The 15,539-nt window shown below is 37.0% G+C and overlaps 1 protein-coding gene across 2 annotated transcripts; it reads left to right on the top strand.

Moving 5' to 3' along the window:
• The first annotated feature begins 74 nt into the window (after window positions 1-74).
• LOC134540412 (transmembrane protein 41A-like) lies at window positions 75-15,100 on the top strand. Of its 2 annotated transcripts, none has more exons than XM_063383135.1 (6): window positions 75-316; window positions 1,700-1,853; window positions 3,653-3,808; window positions 5,310-5,471; window positions 6,822-6,960; window positions 8,120-15,100. In XM_063383135.1, exons 2-6 carry the CDS (start codon window positions 1,755-1,757, stop codon window positions 8,290-8,292), a joined length of 729 nt encoding a protein of 242 aa, XP_063239205.1. In that variant the 5' UTR covers window positions 75-316; window positions 1,700-1,754; the 3' UTR covers window positions 8,293-15,100. The 2 variants fall into 2 exon arrangements, with proteins under 2 accessions (XP_063239205.1, XP_063239204.1); XM_063383134.1 differs by having other exon boundaries at window positions 78-304.
• Window positions 15,101-15,539: the final 439 nt, after the last annotated feature.

The raw sequence follows: 15,539 nt of genomic DNA, 5'->3' as shown, positions 1-15,539 counted from the left end.
GCATCTCCCTCAGTTATGCTATAATTGAACAAAACTAACAGGTTTATTTGAAATAAATTCGAACAAACGTAAGTGGTTTTTGGAAGTGACAGTTATACTTTCAAAACTCCTGAAAATAATGAGAGCATTCATGCTTAAAAGTCGAACGTGATATCTTGTCATTTGTATGAACGATGTGCATCACCGCCTAAATTGTCTATGACAATCCGAAATAAGGTTAAAATAATAAATGATTAAGATGTTTTGGACTATTGGTGTTGGCGACATAAAATAACATGTTTAGTCAGCTACTCAACAATTTACTGTAAGTGAACCGGTATGTGTGTAAAATTTTTTGTTGTTAAATTAGTGTGTCTATAGTGGTGCTTGAATGTGCAGCGGCAATTTGGGACCCATACCTAGGGATAGAAATTAAATAACGAAAGGGTGCAACGTGGAGCGGATAGATGGACGATGGGGGGGTATGTGGTGGAGGAGGGGGTGGTAAGGGGCGAAGGGTGAGACGCATAGGCCATCTGTGATGATAAAGGAGCCTGGGTGGGACACGCTACACAGAAGGTTAGAAGTATATTGGTGCAGTTTTTTAGGTTGGAAAAGTGGCGAGGGGGGCTGGGGTACGCTGGGAGACAGGTTGAACTAAGTGATTGATAAAAGGAGGAGGGATCATGGGTGGAAGGTTCAGAGAGAGAGGAGAAGAACGGAAAGAGGAAGGCAAGTATTCCTGGTGAGGACGGGGCGGGAGTGGAAAGGGATTGAGGGAAAGATACCGGGTGTGAGAAGAGGAAAGGACTTGCGGAAGAGGCTTCAGAAATTGGTTGAGTAGGGGGAGGGGGACTTCTTGCCACTGGGTGTAAACCCAATCGCAAATGTATCGGTCAATCTTATGTGGGCTAGTGGCCAGATCATACCTTCTGACAAAGGCGATTCGGGATCGATTTCTGATGAGGCGAAACCAGGATTTTTCGCAAGTGGAAAACATGGCACTTGTTGTGTTGAGCCTTTGTGGTTTTCTCAGGGTACTCTAGTTTCCATCATCCAGGTATTCTGTCATAGCTTAGTTCCTCTCTTGTCACCTCTCGCATCACAAATGTCAACGAGATATTAATTAAGCCTATTCAGTAACTCAACATTAAAACTTTTGGGTCAAGTGCATTTTATGATACCGGATTACAGTTGGTTGAAAATAAATAGAGGGGAAAACAATGACTTCATTTTAGTAGGCCAAAGAGGTTGGATTATAGTATTGGAACAGAGTATGAAAGTGAAGGGGTTGGTAAAACCAGAGGTAATTATTTTGATGTTTTTGTGTTCATTTGTTTTTGAAAAAGGGCAAAGAAGTGTAGGTTTAAAATTTACAGTGCAAAATGTGACAAACAATAAGTAATTAATCATTTTAAGATAATTTTTTACAGTACATTACATTGGATATGTCACTATTTTGAAGAGATTAAATTGTCTTTAAATAGAGTAAAATGACTTATTTGTTTGGTATGCATCAACCTATTTTAGGATAATTGATACTGCAGTTTATTCAATTTAAAAAAATACTTTAGTTAGGTTATTAACTTAGTTCCAGTTTGATAAAGAGTTATTACCAAATAATTAATTTCTATGTGACAATGGCTTAGTGAAAGTTTGTGTCCTTCATGTATTATGATTATGCAGATAGTGTTATGCAATTAGTTGTTATTCTTTGTAGATGATCCAGCTTATGAGGAGGTTAATACTTTGCGACAGCGAGTGACGCCGCGACAATGCAGAAAATTTGGTGCTACATTCCAGTGATCGTCCTTGCCACGGGATGGCTGTACCTGCTGGTTCGCAGTGCGCCGTCCATCGGCAGCGAAGATAAGGTCGGTTACGGGCGTGTGGTTTAGCGAGCTCGATTGGGCGGTTTGGATTGGGGGCAGAGCATTGCCCACCCCAAGAGACAAGCTGGAGGTGACAAACAGAGCAGTAAAATTAAATGAAAGGTGGAAATTGTGACACTGATAAGCATAATGCATGCTTCTCGAATAATTTATTTTCATTTATTTATACTATCTGGGGTTTTTTTCCCCCTTCAATTTTCTAAAGTGTATTGCTGTGTCAAAATGAGGCAATACATACCTACCTAGTTCTGGTTGAATATTTTTCTCACATCAATGCCTCGCTTTGCAGTATCTTTTTAATAAAGTATCTTTTTAATAATCATTTGTTGTTCCTAAATATTTGCAATTTCAAAGTTGATGACTGCTTTTAAATACCTCATTCTAAGTTTTATCCTTGTGCCTTTTTATTGTAATTACAGTACTATAGTAAAAAATATGTTATCCCTTCTGGGCCCAAACAGTTGAAGCCTCTGTCGAGATCTGATGTCCGCATAGTATCCCATACTTTATCTTGAAAGGGTGTGAAAGTTTATCAATGCCAGTCAAACACTTTATCACTTATAGCCTGAATGTGGACAAGTTCTCTGATGTTCTAAATTAACAATGCAAGAAAACAAAAATATTTATTTACAGACAGATTTATCAGATACATACTTGGATTTGCTAAAATATGTGATAAAATAGAACAAAAATATCCATCTTTCTTCTTCTAAAACCTATTCAGCAAGCAACGTCTCCATTTTTTGGGAATTTTATGGAGTAGTTTTAATCTGGATTCAGGATGACACTATTAAAACAGTTTTGATTATTGGAAGCTTTTTTTGTGTGTAGATCAAAAAGGTGTACGTTATACTCGGACAGAGTAGCTATTTAAAATGGTTTTCACACACTACACACATCCTTAAATTGACTCTGAATGGATGGTTTCCTAATTCCTATTACTAGTTTGTGAAAAAATTAAATTTTTATATCTTACATTACAAAACCTGAGTTTTTACGCTGCCGCCACTATTCATTGTTTATCCGTGATAAATAGGACTGTTCTTGAGATGTTCCTGAATTAACCCTGAAAGGAAGGTTCCTTAATTCATTCTGGTTTGTTAAAAAAAATAACAGTTTACAGCTTACATTACAATTGCAATCTCCGACATTCATTTTTTACCCGTGTGGGATTTTTTGTATTTTTTTTTTTGCGAACCTCAGTCATTACCACCACCACCATCCTCAACTGCTTCTAATCAAAAGCTGGTCAGAAAAGTAAAATGCCTCCATCTTCATCCATCACTCCTTCATTCTGCTCCAGTCTTCTCGTCTCCCTGCTCTCCTTTATCTGCTCTTCCCACCTCATTCTTGGTCTTCCTCTGGGTCTTCTTCCTGTGTATTTTAACTCCATCATTTTCCTAGACAGACTCTCTTTACCCATTCTTTGGACATGGCCATACCATCTCATTCTTGCTTGTTCAGTGATCTCATTCAAGTCCTGTACTCCTGCCCTTGTTTGCACCATCTCATTCCCGATCCTGTCTCGTCTCGTAACTGCCAACATACTGCTCATAAACTTCACTCCTATTGCTTTGATCTTCCCAGCATCTCTCTTATCCACAGTCCCAAGTCTCTGCTCCATAAGTGACTATGGCCACACAGTAGGTATTGTATAACACGTGTTCACATTTTAATGGCACCTCCTTTCGAACCAGATCCCTGACTATTTCCTCCTCCTCTGGATATAAATGGTGTGAATGAGCGATAACATTGCCATGTTTTCCTGTCTTTGTTTCCAGCTTGAGTTCGGCTTCCCGCAGAATCTGGAGGAGCTGCGACGTGTCGCAGAACTCCTGAGACTGTACTCGAAGACGAACCTCCTTTACGTGATCGTTCTGTTCAGCAGTGCCTACGTCTACAAGCAGATGTTCAGCATTCCAGGATCAGCTGTTTTGGTAAACTTGTTATTCTCAAATGATGGATCGCGTCCGTCCGTCATCCGTTCAACCGTCAACTGGTCAAGCTATTCACAACACTCGGCAAGTCTGTCATTATAATTTTCCATTTGTGTGCTGACAACTTACTAGAAGGGTTAAATAGTGGTGAAAATTTCTCTTGCCTAGGTAGCTTAAATTGATGATCGTGTAAGTTAAGCACTGTAACTAAAGATAGGTTTTTTTTTTCCACTTTGATATTTAATTATATATTTTCGTGTATACGTTACACCTTGCGTGATTCATTTTACTTCTATGTCCCGGTCAACTTTTTTATCAAATATCAAACTTTAAAAAGTGTTCAGATGCAATTGAAAAAATTATATTGGAAGTATCTAAACAAATTAAAACAATTCGAAACCTTTTTTAAGTTTTAAAATAGTAAAGGCTGCCGGCAGTACCTTACAAACATCCACCTATCCGTCGAAAGTTAAAGCTCAGGAAGCTGTGGACGGGTGGACGAATGATTGCAAATCACATGAATGACGGACAGACGGGAAACGTACGGATGCTACGGATAATTGCGAGTCCAGCTTATATTCACAAGAAAATCCCGTAGTTATTATTTATGACAATAGAATGTAATAACCAACCACTGTGTGAGACGAAACCTTAAATAGCTCCTTGGTGGCCACGTTAGCTAGCGTGTCACACTCGTATGGCAAGGTTTGTGGGCTCAGTAACAAGTGGTTTGGAGCTCACTGTAGTCTTGTGTGCATAACTATGTGACTAGAAACCCTATCAGACAAATAGGTAAAAATTTCAAAGCAGTCATGAGGACTGCCGACAGAAGTGAAAACGTTTTCGCAGTTTTTACGAAAAAATATTATCACACAACAAATTTGATTTATCACGTTAGTAAAAAAAAATTGCTAAATTACTATAAAATACGCATTGCATGGTAATTGTAGGTATTAAAAAAATAAATAATGATGTTCTTAATTTTTAGGTTATATTGCTATAAAGGCTTCGTTTTCTTCGTTATTCAAACTATATATCTATATGAGAATATTAATATATTTAATACTCACTTTTTACTGCACAGTAATCGTATACTTAAGATTTAAAAGCGCAATAAGTTACACTAATAGGAACAGATATAGTGTTATCATTAACACGTCACGTGACCATGTCGATGACAACTTACATGAATTTACTCCCTATCCAAACCTTCCCATAGAAGTTTTCACTTTAAAAATTTTGTGCAAATAACAATCATGTCTTAACTGTGAGAGGAAATATCACTGCAATCCTGGTTAGATTAAATAAAAAAAAATTCCAAATATCTAGACCATTGTTTGCCAACTCACTCTTTTAAAGAGCCAGTGTGAGTTGTTTAGTGATGTCTCCTGATGACCGGCTGGGTTGTCGTGTTGGCAGAACCTCTTACAAGGAACCCTCTCAGCAGTGTGAGTTGTGGAGTGATGTCTCCTGATGACAGGCTGGGTTGTCGTGTTGGCAGAACCTCCTGGGGGGCGCCCTGTTCGGCGTGAAGCACGGCCTGCCCCTGTGCTGCACCCTGACCGCGGCTGGGGCCTCGCTCTGCTACTGGCTGTCGCACATGTTCGGGGCGGAGCTGGTGCAGAGCTACTTCAGCCGGCAGCTTCAGAAGCTGCGTGTGAAGGTGAGGCCCTCACTGCTGGCTGACTAGCGGCACAGTATGGTTTCTGCATGCTGACAAATATGCAGTTGTTCTTTTGACTGTGATTGATACCAAGTATGTATATGTAGCACTAAGAAATAAAATAAGTAATCATTATATATATATAATTATGTATCCACCTCTGCCCATCAAAAAAACAAAAAATCTGATACTAACAAAGCTGATGTATTAGAATCCCTGCTACATGTTTCCAAATAAATATTTTTAAAGGATATATAGCGTATAAAATACCTCCAATGCATAATTTTATGCAATTTCTTCGCAATTAAAATTCATTTTCCCTCCAAAACATAAAATAATATGTAATTGGAATTTCTGGGGAAATTCATTTTGGACGTTTTTATTTGGTAATTATTGTGAACAGTTTAAAATCAATTAACATTCATTAACAGAATTTTACGCCCCACTACGTGCTACTTGCAACAATCGTTTAGATATTTTTCAAGTGTTTTATGTTTGTACAAGGAACAGTCGTCTTAGCCGGGCACGATGGAGACTTGTTACAAGACTGACAGGTGTCTGACTCTCTCTGCTGTATTCATTTTTCGCTTACTCATTATTTATTCCCCATCCCAATCTTAATCTATTCCCAGTGTGTATGTGTCGACACACTGTTTGGAAACACTAAGCCGTGTAGTTTCAAATGAGTTGAGACACACTGATGCATCACTCTGCCCATCTTTACTGCACACTGATGCACCTGGCATAGAGGTGAAAATATCTTCAGTGAGCGTCAATACGAAATTCGGCTCTCAGTCATCTACCACGCTGGTTTAACTGGTGTAGGTCCATTACAATTAGTTTTCTCCTATTTCCGCGGCAGTGAAACACTCGTTACTTGCATCAACGTGGTTCCAGGATGTTGGCGACATGTGGAGAGCAATACCTTTTTCAGGCTCAGGTGACATCAGGGTCAGAGTTACTCACTTGGCATGTACCCCCTGCTGTTTCCCTTAAAGTCGTTGCCTTTGTGTATCAAAGAAATTATAAAAATTATAAAAAGTTGTATAAAAACGTTGTTAGATTTTTCTGTGCAAGTTCAATTCCTTGGAAAATTTTCTGGTTTTGCGGAAAATGTTTCTGGTAAATTGCAAGAAAACTTTTCCAGTAGTACTTTTTCGGAAAACTTACATATGTAATAGAACCACAGCCCGTGACAAACCTAAGCCATTTATATACAAGGAGACGTAATAACCAATTAGAATTAAAACAAGCTTGATTATGTGTAGGGAAGATAAGTCTAGCCTGGAGTGGATTGAATCCACGAAATATTAGGCGGCTCTATGTACAACAGTTTGGAAATATTCACAGATAGAAGAGAACTCTCATCAGCTGGTGTACTACATGCTGTTTCTACGGGTGTTTCCGATGACACCCAACTGGCTGATAAATCTTGTTTCGCCGGTGTTGGGTATTCCTTACGGGACATTCGTCTTCACAGCTTTCTTAGGTGAGTAAAGATATGTAAGTAATTTTTTTGGGAGTTCAGGGTATGTCATGACTTGTTGTGGCTGAATGCATGGGCCGTCAAGGATGAAAGGTACAACCATCACTTTTCTACTACCTATTAATGATAATTGATTAGGTAACACAGATGATAATCATCATTAAGAACACTGAGCATGGTTTCTTGGGTTCTACATTCATGCAGCAGTTATAAAGAGAACATCCCAGGTGCAGTCTCATTCACTGCTGCTCACCAGCACATGGAAAACATGGAAAATACATACTACTTTTAAATAGAAATGTAGAATAAGTTTTTTTACAGAGACCATGAGAATCACACATTTGAGTCTATTAGAGCCTCTGGTGTAACCTGTACGATGGTTCGAACTCTGGTTTTAAGTTCTATTGATAGTACACACATGTATGAAGGTCCCTATGTACCTACTATATTGTAGAAAGTTCGCAAAAAGGGGTTTTAAAAGAATTATTTTTGTGACAGAGACCATGAAAATCACACATTTGAGTCTATTAGAGCCCCTGGTTAAACCTGTACGATTGTTCGAACTCTGAATTTAATTTTTATTGATAGTAAACACGTGTATGAAGGTCACTATGCAACTGCTCTATCGTTATCTTTGCACTTTTTGTTGTAAAAATATAAAAACTCAGTCTGTAATTGCTGTAGTTGTCAAACTGATCAGTAGGTAGCACATACCAATAATAATATTTTATTAAAATTAATTATAGGTAATAGTTTTGGACAAGCATTGTCACATTGTAATTGTATAAATAAATCATAAATGTAGGTAGAATGACTAATAACAATAAGTAATTATAATACTGTGTACTAAATGAATTAAGACAAAAATAAATAAAAAGTACTACGTGCATTATTGTGTTTTTAATTAAATTTTTATTTTTTTATTTTTCACTTTTTAGTGTAGGGAAAATTTTTTGAAGTTGGTTAGATATTTTTTTAAAAAAAGTTTGTTTTATTTATTATTATTCATGTATACACAGGGAGATAAAATCATGCAGCTATGGAAAAATTGTTTTACAAACAAATTTTATGTACCAATTAATCACTGTAACTGTTTGCAATGGTGAAAAAATCAGTTGTTTTTTTCCTGATACTTTGTGGTACTTTCTTACGCTCTTTACAGGTCTGATGCCGTTCAACTACCTGTGCGTTCAGGCGGGGGAAATGCTAGCGTCGCTCTCGTCCTTGAACGACCTGTACTCTTATTCCACGCTTTTCAAAATGGCGGCCATGGCGTGTGTGGCGCTAGCGCCGACCTTCGTCATGAAGGGGAAGACTAAGACGAACCTGGAGTGACTCCTCCAAGACATGTGACGTACCGCAGTTTCGCTGTGTATCTTTGCTCATATGATGTATTACTCCTACTACTTATTTTCGAGGATTCCGGGAGAGTCAGCTCATAAGTGTAAAGGATAGTAGAGCTAACTCTTGTTACACGTTGTTAATCATTTCCTAATGCGACATGGTGTTATTTACGATACTGTTAATTGATTGCCTTGACTTTGTGAATGCTCCAGCCATTGTGAAAATGTTTTATCTGTAGCCGTGCAATCATCTTTCTTCTCATGGTTCGTATTTGACATGTCTACAAATGCAATCTCTTCCTTTCTCTTTGTAATTTTTAAGTTCTATTCTGTGTATTTATGTTTTAAGCTGTTAAAATCCTGAACGCATTACACTCTGCCAATTTGGAACATAAAACGTGGTAGCGATATCAGTACCTCAAGAGTGTTAGATGACTTGCGTACATAAATGCTTTCTAACATTTGAAATAGTAGCAGTAACAGACACATAATTATTTGATCTTAAACAGATTTAAGCTATCCGAACTCACAGTAATGAATTATTCTTGTGTATTTGATGGCTGTGTACTTGTTTTAGTTTTGAAAATTCTTTCAGTTGTAAATTAGTTCGTTATAGAACTTTTTCATTGTACTTGTTTATAGGCAGTTGTGGGGGAAACTTATTTTTTTAATACAACTGGTATGTCATCATCATCACTAATGTTTTAAAAATTCCTCGTAACATGAATCTGTGATATTTTACTATCTAATTTAATGTATTGTAAAATTATTTAAAATTTTATTTTATCACTTTTTTTTGTGTTGCTTGCGAAGACCTTTTTTATTTTTTAACCATTTGAACTAATGTCAAAGATCACAATTTTTTTTGGCCACATTAAGAATATTCCGTAGAAACAACTTTGAGTGACTATTTGTGCCTGCAGATAATGTTGGCTTGTGGTCCAAAATAGTTTGACACCCCTGATTTTAGGGATGGTCGGGTACCCGAAATTTCGGGCAGTGTTTCGGGTATCAAGTATACCCGAAATTCCGGGCGGGTATTTCAGTGCCCGAAAATATCGGGCACCTTGGAAAACGGCAATACCGCACGGCGCAAGTAATTAAAGCTTCTTTTTTTGGAACGCGCGGCAGCTGCAGGAACATGCCACGCCGACGCCGTCCCGGCACCAGCCGGTGAAGTGAGTGTGCGTGAGAGATAAGATAAAGAAGGTGCCCGGTCAGCAAGTGTGTTTGTGGGAGGGGGAGACAGAGATAAAAGAGAGCGAGCCCTGCAGCAAGCGGAAGTGGTCAAGGTCAACATTTACCGTTACTCTCGCTGGCTGACTAACGATGCAGCTGGTCGCCCGCCTCTCTCTCTCTCTCTCTCTCTCTCTCTCTCACACACACACACACGCACACACGCGCGCGCACGCACGGCGAATGCTCACTGCTAAATAGTCACTAGTGATGGGCAGAACGGATCTTTTGACCGAATCGGTTCTTTTGGATCAGTACCGTGAGATGATTCGTTCAGAACGATTCGTTCATCTCGGTCAATTCGTTCTTTTCTGTGTATGGGATCTGGCTCTTTTATCAGGTGTCGTAACTCGTTCATCCTTTACGTACGTGTTTTTGTATTTGAATTTGAACATTGCTTTCCGTAGCCAGTGAATCACAGTTGCGTATATGAAACAAGATTATTTATATTTTATTACTTTTTAAGTTACAAATATTAATATATATGCTATTTACACTCTAGTGACAGTAAAGTGTTTACATGTAGACCAACACATTTAGAGAAAAAAGACAAAAATTTAATACTACTGCAATTCAGTATGAAGAGAAACAAATGAAGTACATTAATTAACCCAAAAATGGTAAGTGTGAACATTTGTAGTTACTTTCCCTGTTATTTTTTAATTCATACGGTTTTTTTTTTGTTTTTTTAGTTTTTTATTTCCAAATTTGTGTATGTGAATGTGAAAAAGCAATTTTAAACCACTACTTAACAGTTGACATTTTCAGGTATAGATACTTTTCATGTTACCCTATTTTATTTGATCAGTTATTGTTTGCTCTTGTGAACATGCGCACGCTGTGATTACTAATTCTTCAGACTCCTGACGTCATGAATCATTTTACGAACGAATCAGACCGGGCGCGTGACCGGTTCTCTCATCTCGTTCTCTCGTTCTCTCCGCGTTTTCGTTCTTCCGAATCTTTCAAGGTACCGGCTCTCAAAGAGCCGGTTCTTTACATTGCGAACGAATCGCAAGATTTCGTTCTCTCAAAGATTCGTTCTTTTTGAACGAATCGTTAACGAACGACCCATCACTAATAGTCACAAAGTAGTGTTCAAGGCCGGTGGAGCTGCTTGCTGTGCGCGAGAAGGATTATAAGCTGACTTTAATTACACACATTGTAGTTGCGTGGCATTTGCAGAAAGTGGTTGTGAATTGTTTCTATTTAATTCATGTCATTATTTTACCAAAATGGATACCAGTGGAAGTGTAGGTCAATCAGCAGTGACAATGAACCTTCAAGCAGCTACCCAAACACAATTTAGTTAATAAGCACTTTATTTCCAAGATTAATATGCACTCTATTTTTTAGTTTAATGTTTAACTTTCATATCAGTGCGGTATAGTAAATAAATAAAAACAGTTCAGGTTTGTCAATGCAAACTTAAGTACGACTATTTTATGTTCAAAATTTATTTCATTAACTGATTTTGATGCCCGACCGAGATTGCCCGAGCCCGAAAATTTTGGACAGTTACCCGCCCGAGCCCGCCCGAAGTCAAATTTCTCTGCCCGACCATGCCTACCTGATTTACAATTCAATTCCAGCTGTTCCTATTGCTGGGTTTTAATTCAAATTTTATTAACTGTAGGAAAATTTCTCTCCAATGAATGTCTTGTTTGTGTAAAAGGGTAAACACTATTATGCCCTTTTGCAATGTAAATACTTACTAAAGAAAGGGAAGGGGAATTTCTTAGCCAAATTTTTAGTGAAAATAATCACCTGGTGGGTACTGTTTACCAGTGTCTTCATTGCAGTTTTTCAAAGCTTCTCTCTCAAAAGTTGAATGAACATAATATTAAAGGTACATAACGTAATGTTGAGTTACATGATGCTAAAAATAAAACTCATAAACCTTTTATTTACCGTCTACCTCAATGAAGTACATGTGAAAACTGCCAACTTTGGAACATGTTGCGTGCTGCTGTATAAACTATAAAGCCTTATCACCTCAATCAGTGTGCAGACAGTTCAGATCTGTTTTTGATAACTTGACTGGTAAAACACCGCTAGCATATACATACTGTGTTTGTTGGTTATGCCCCCACGCTAAATCATACTTTTTCTGTTATGCTATTAAAAAAAAAATTTTCATATATTTTTTAAAATTTTCTTAAGTCTTTTACAATTTGTACGGACAAGATAAAATGGTTAATTGCTATAAAACTGAAATAACACCAAAATGAAAGTTTATACACCATAAAGCACCGAAATGCAACTAAAAATCATGAAATTAATCAGCATTTATAACCAAAAATTAACACAAACCACAAAAAAACTAATCATTTAATATAGTAAATCCAATAAATGTAGTTTATTTAGCAAGAAGTTTGTACCAAAATGTTAAGAAAAAGTTTTTACTTTTTTTATTTTATCTTGCAACTGTTATTAGTGACTCAGTTTTACATTATGACTGTACATTCTTCAAACACAAATACTGGCCAATTTTATTTTTTGGTTTTAATAGTTAAATATGCTTATTAAAATTTATTATATAAGTGCAATATATATTTGTTGAAATCATTTAAGTGCCATATTTGTTTAATATCATCCTATAGTTATGAATAAAGAGAATTAATAAAAAAATATAAAAAATAAAGCCATATAATCTTGTTGGTAACAATTAGTGTTTGATTCGACTTTTAATTTCCCAAAGTTTGCCATGCCTTTTTTTTTTTATGGTAGCTTTACTCTGATATTTTATACCAAATTAAAACTCTAATGGACATAACATTTTTAAGTATCTCCAGTAGACTCCAGAAGAACTATGGTGAAGTCATGCTAAAAGCAGGAAAGTGTTTATAAGTGGTAAATAAATATGGTTACCATTTGAATGCTTTTATTCAATAGTGTTATATCACCACTTTAAAAACAAAAAGAAGTTGAAAGTTGTCATATCAACATTTTCATGTTCTTAAAAGTCAGTTGTTACATTTTAACAGTGATACACCTTCAGCTTACTTCTACCAACGACTAGCTAATCAAAGATAATATCTAATGATATTAAATTTAATATTAAACGCCTTGATTGATAATGTAAGTTCCACCTGAGACTGTAGATATTTGTGATTAATGTAAAGGAATTTTTTATATTTTAAAAAAAATAATAATACTCAAAACACGGAGGAAATAAAAATAACTTTTTTTTTTGCTGTATTAAATTTAAGCCAAACTCTCAAAACACTTTGGTGATGATATAAATGTGTTTCATACAATGTTAGTTCTATGATATTTTAGTTGAATCTGAATTATTAGTGTGATACAGTTTGTATTTGTTTGAACCACTTTGTGATGGTAATATGGTGGTTATTGTCTTAGTTAGCTTATTTTCGTTGTTAACAGAAATTTGTTGGTTATTGTATGAATTTGTTTGTGTTCATTGTTAAAACAATTAAAAGTTTTATTTTAAGATGAGATTCGTGTAAGTGTAAATTTTGGTGCTAACTAGTCTTATTTGTATTGATAAGTTTAATAGTCTCTTGGGAACTGTTGGACCTTCCCCCCCTCCTTCTCTGGATAGCTGATACCATTATCACTTATCAGCAGGGCCTGGAATTTTTCACAATCGCGAATTTTGCGAAAATTCGCGCGAATTTAGTATGAAAACGCGAAAAGTAAGTACCTACATTCGCGAAAACCACAACATTTCTATATTACACTTCGAATATATCCCCCTAAGTACCATAACAGTAGAATCCCGTCGATGCGACCCCCCTCTGATGCGTACATTCCATTTATACGACCCTTTTTTGAGAAACCATGAAAAATTTGAGTAAAATCGGCTGAAAAACTAGTCTGTTACACTTTGTTGGGCGCTATGTGTTCACGTTTATCTTGGCGAGAGCTGTACTGTAAGCAGGCAGGCATACAAAAGACGGCTAAAAATAGATACCACCCCTCTAGACTGTCAACACGGCAGTGTCTAGCCGAGCTCGGCGCGTCCACTATCACACGAAGCCGTCTCAGCTGTCATGTTATCTTACCCACCCGCGAAAAGCCGCTGAGGTAGTTTCTGCGAGAGCGTAAGAAACTCGACCGGTCAGGCTGGCGGTAGCGGCGGCTTGACGCCATACGTGACGTGACGCGACGCGACGCTTACCTCTCCATCCCCTGCTAATTCTTCAAGGCTCATCCCTCCCTGAGCCACAAACCAAGTAAAAACACCCCCTCCCCCCCCTTTTTTTTTCCAACTAACATTTTAACACATTCCCTCCCTTATTTCAACCTTCTGCGTGAGAAACTGTCAGCATCCTCCTCCCCTCCCACACCGCATGCGACAAAAGCCAGGTTGTATAGTCCATTCTCGGTAAAATAAATATTTTTATGGGCTTATACTACTGTCCTTCGCCGTTAATAAATACTTTTTAAGTTTAAGTTATTATGAAACAATTTGTTTAATAATCACACAGCAGTTTCTGCTGAAAAATCACTAATACCTCGAATTTTATTGAATAGAAAAATTTAGTAGGGCCATAAATATACTATTTATTTTACTGCATAGTTACTTTTCCATCTGCATTCCGTGTTTTTTTTTTTTTCCTTTTTTTTACGCTGTGAAGGGACGTGGAAAAGATAATTGCTTGAACTGTCAAAATAAACATCGACGGCAAGGGCGGGAGCGCATCCTGTCGATCTGTCGCTGTGATTATCTACTCCAAAGACATGTCACAGCATTTCAGGATAGCATTGTTATATCTTTCGTTTATAGCCGAATGTTTTCTACCTGATCCACACAAGTTCCTTCGCCACGTTTTGAACGAAAATAACCACCAGCGGGCTAGCATAGCCGAACTCGCGTGATGCGAATTCACTTAGCGCGAGTATTTATCGGAACCCATTGTTCGGGGTATGCGAGTCCGAGGTGTAATATGAATTTAAAAAGTTGTCTTTTTTACACCATAGACTATTTGAATATGAAATTATGAGAACAAAGGCGATTTTTTTATGTATTTGGATATCTTGGAGGGAGGGGGGGGGGGGGCTGGCTGGCCCTAATTCTCTTTTGCGACCATTCCGTTTATAAGTCCATTTTTCTGGGAACCGTGAAAGGTCGCATCAGCAGGATTCTACTGTATTTGCAGATCACTAATACTCACGCCAGGTTGAAGTATCATTTGACCCAAAAAATTCCACTGACAAACACCTAAAGTCGGCTAAGCATGTGGCATTGGCAGCCGAAAAAAAATAAAAAAAAATTTGTAGTTGCAAACATCTATAGCAACGTGTCTGTTTTGTGTAACTGTTTTAGATTAATTTGGCTGTTATTATGCATATAAGTCTATTCCTAGTATACATGGATTGTTTATTAAATATGTAAACTATTATATTCAATAACTGCACAATTTAGTCAACATTTAAAATACAGGTAAAATTTCCATTGCATAACGAAAATACCGACTTTAACCCACCGCTTTTTGCATACTGAAAACACCGAAATTTTCCAGGCCCTACTTATCAGGTATCTGAACAGCACTATTTAGAACCTACAATTTTTGTGGATTAAATAAGCCTTTTCTGTCTTTAAATTTGTTTTATTTCATCTTAAAAAAGTCTGACATTGCAAAAAAAAAAAAAAAAAAAAGCTATATATATAATTAGTGATGGGTCGAGTCACCCTATTTCAGCATCGAGTCGAGTTCGAGTTAAACAAAGAAATTTATCTTCGAGTCGAGCTCGAGTCGAACTCATAGAAACTTGTCTTCGAGTCGAACTCGAGCCGAACTCATGGAAATTTGTTGAGATGAGTCAAACTTAGCGAGGTTCAAGTGGCAGAATGATGAGTGAAATAAATATGAGTTAAATATTTCTCAATATAATATATGTAATTAAATATGAAAACTTTGAATTATTGGTTTCCCTACACATTTTGATATTTGTACTTTTTTTTTAATCTTCATACTGACGCTTTAAGTGAAACTGCACATCCAAGTGACGAATCAGACGTGAATTTGATGATGA

The sequence above is a fragment of the Bacillus rossius genome, chromosome 16, assembly GCF_032445375.1.
Source record: "Bacillus rossius redtenbacheri isolate Brsri chromosome 16, Brsri_v3, whole genome shotgun sequence".
In the NCBI taxonomy this organism is placed as follows: Eukaryota; Metazoa; Arthropoda; class Insecta; order Phasmatodea; family Bacillidae; genus Bacillus; species Bacillus rossius.
The sequence above is the reverse complement of the archived record's forward strand: the minus strand, read 5'-3'. Positions and strand labels throughout refer to the sequence as shown.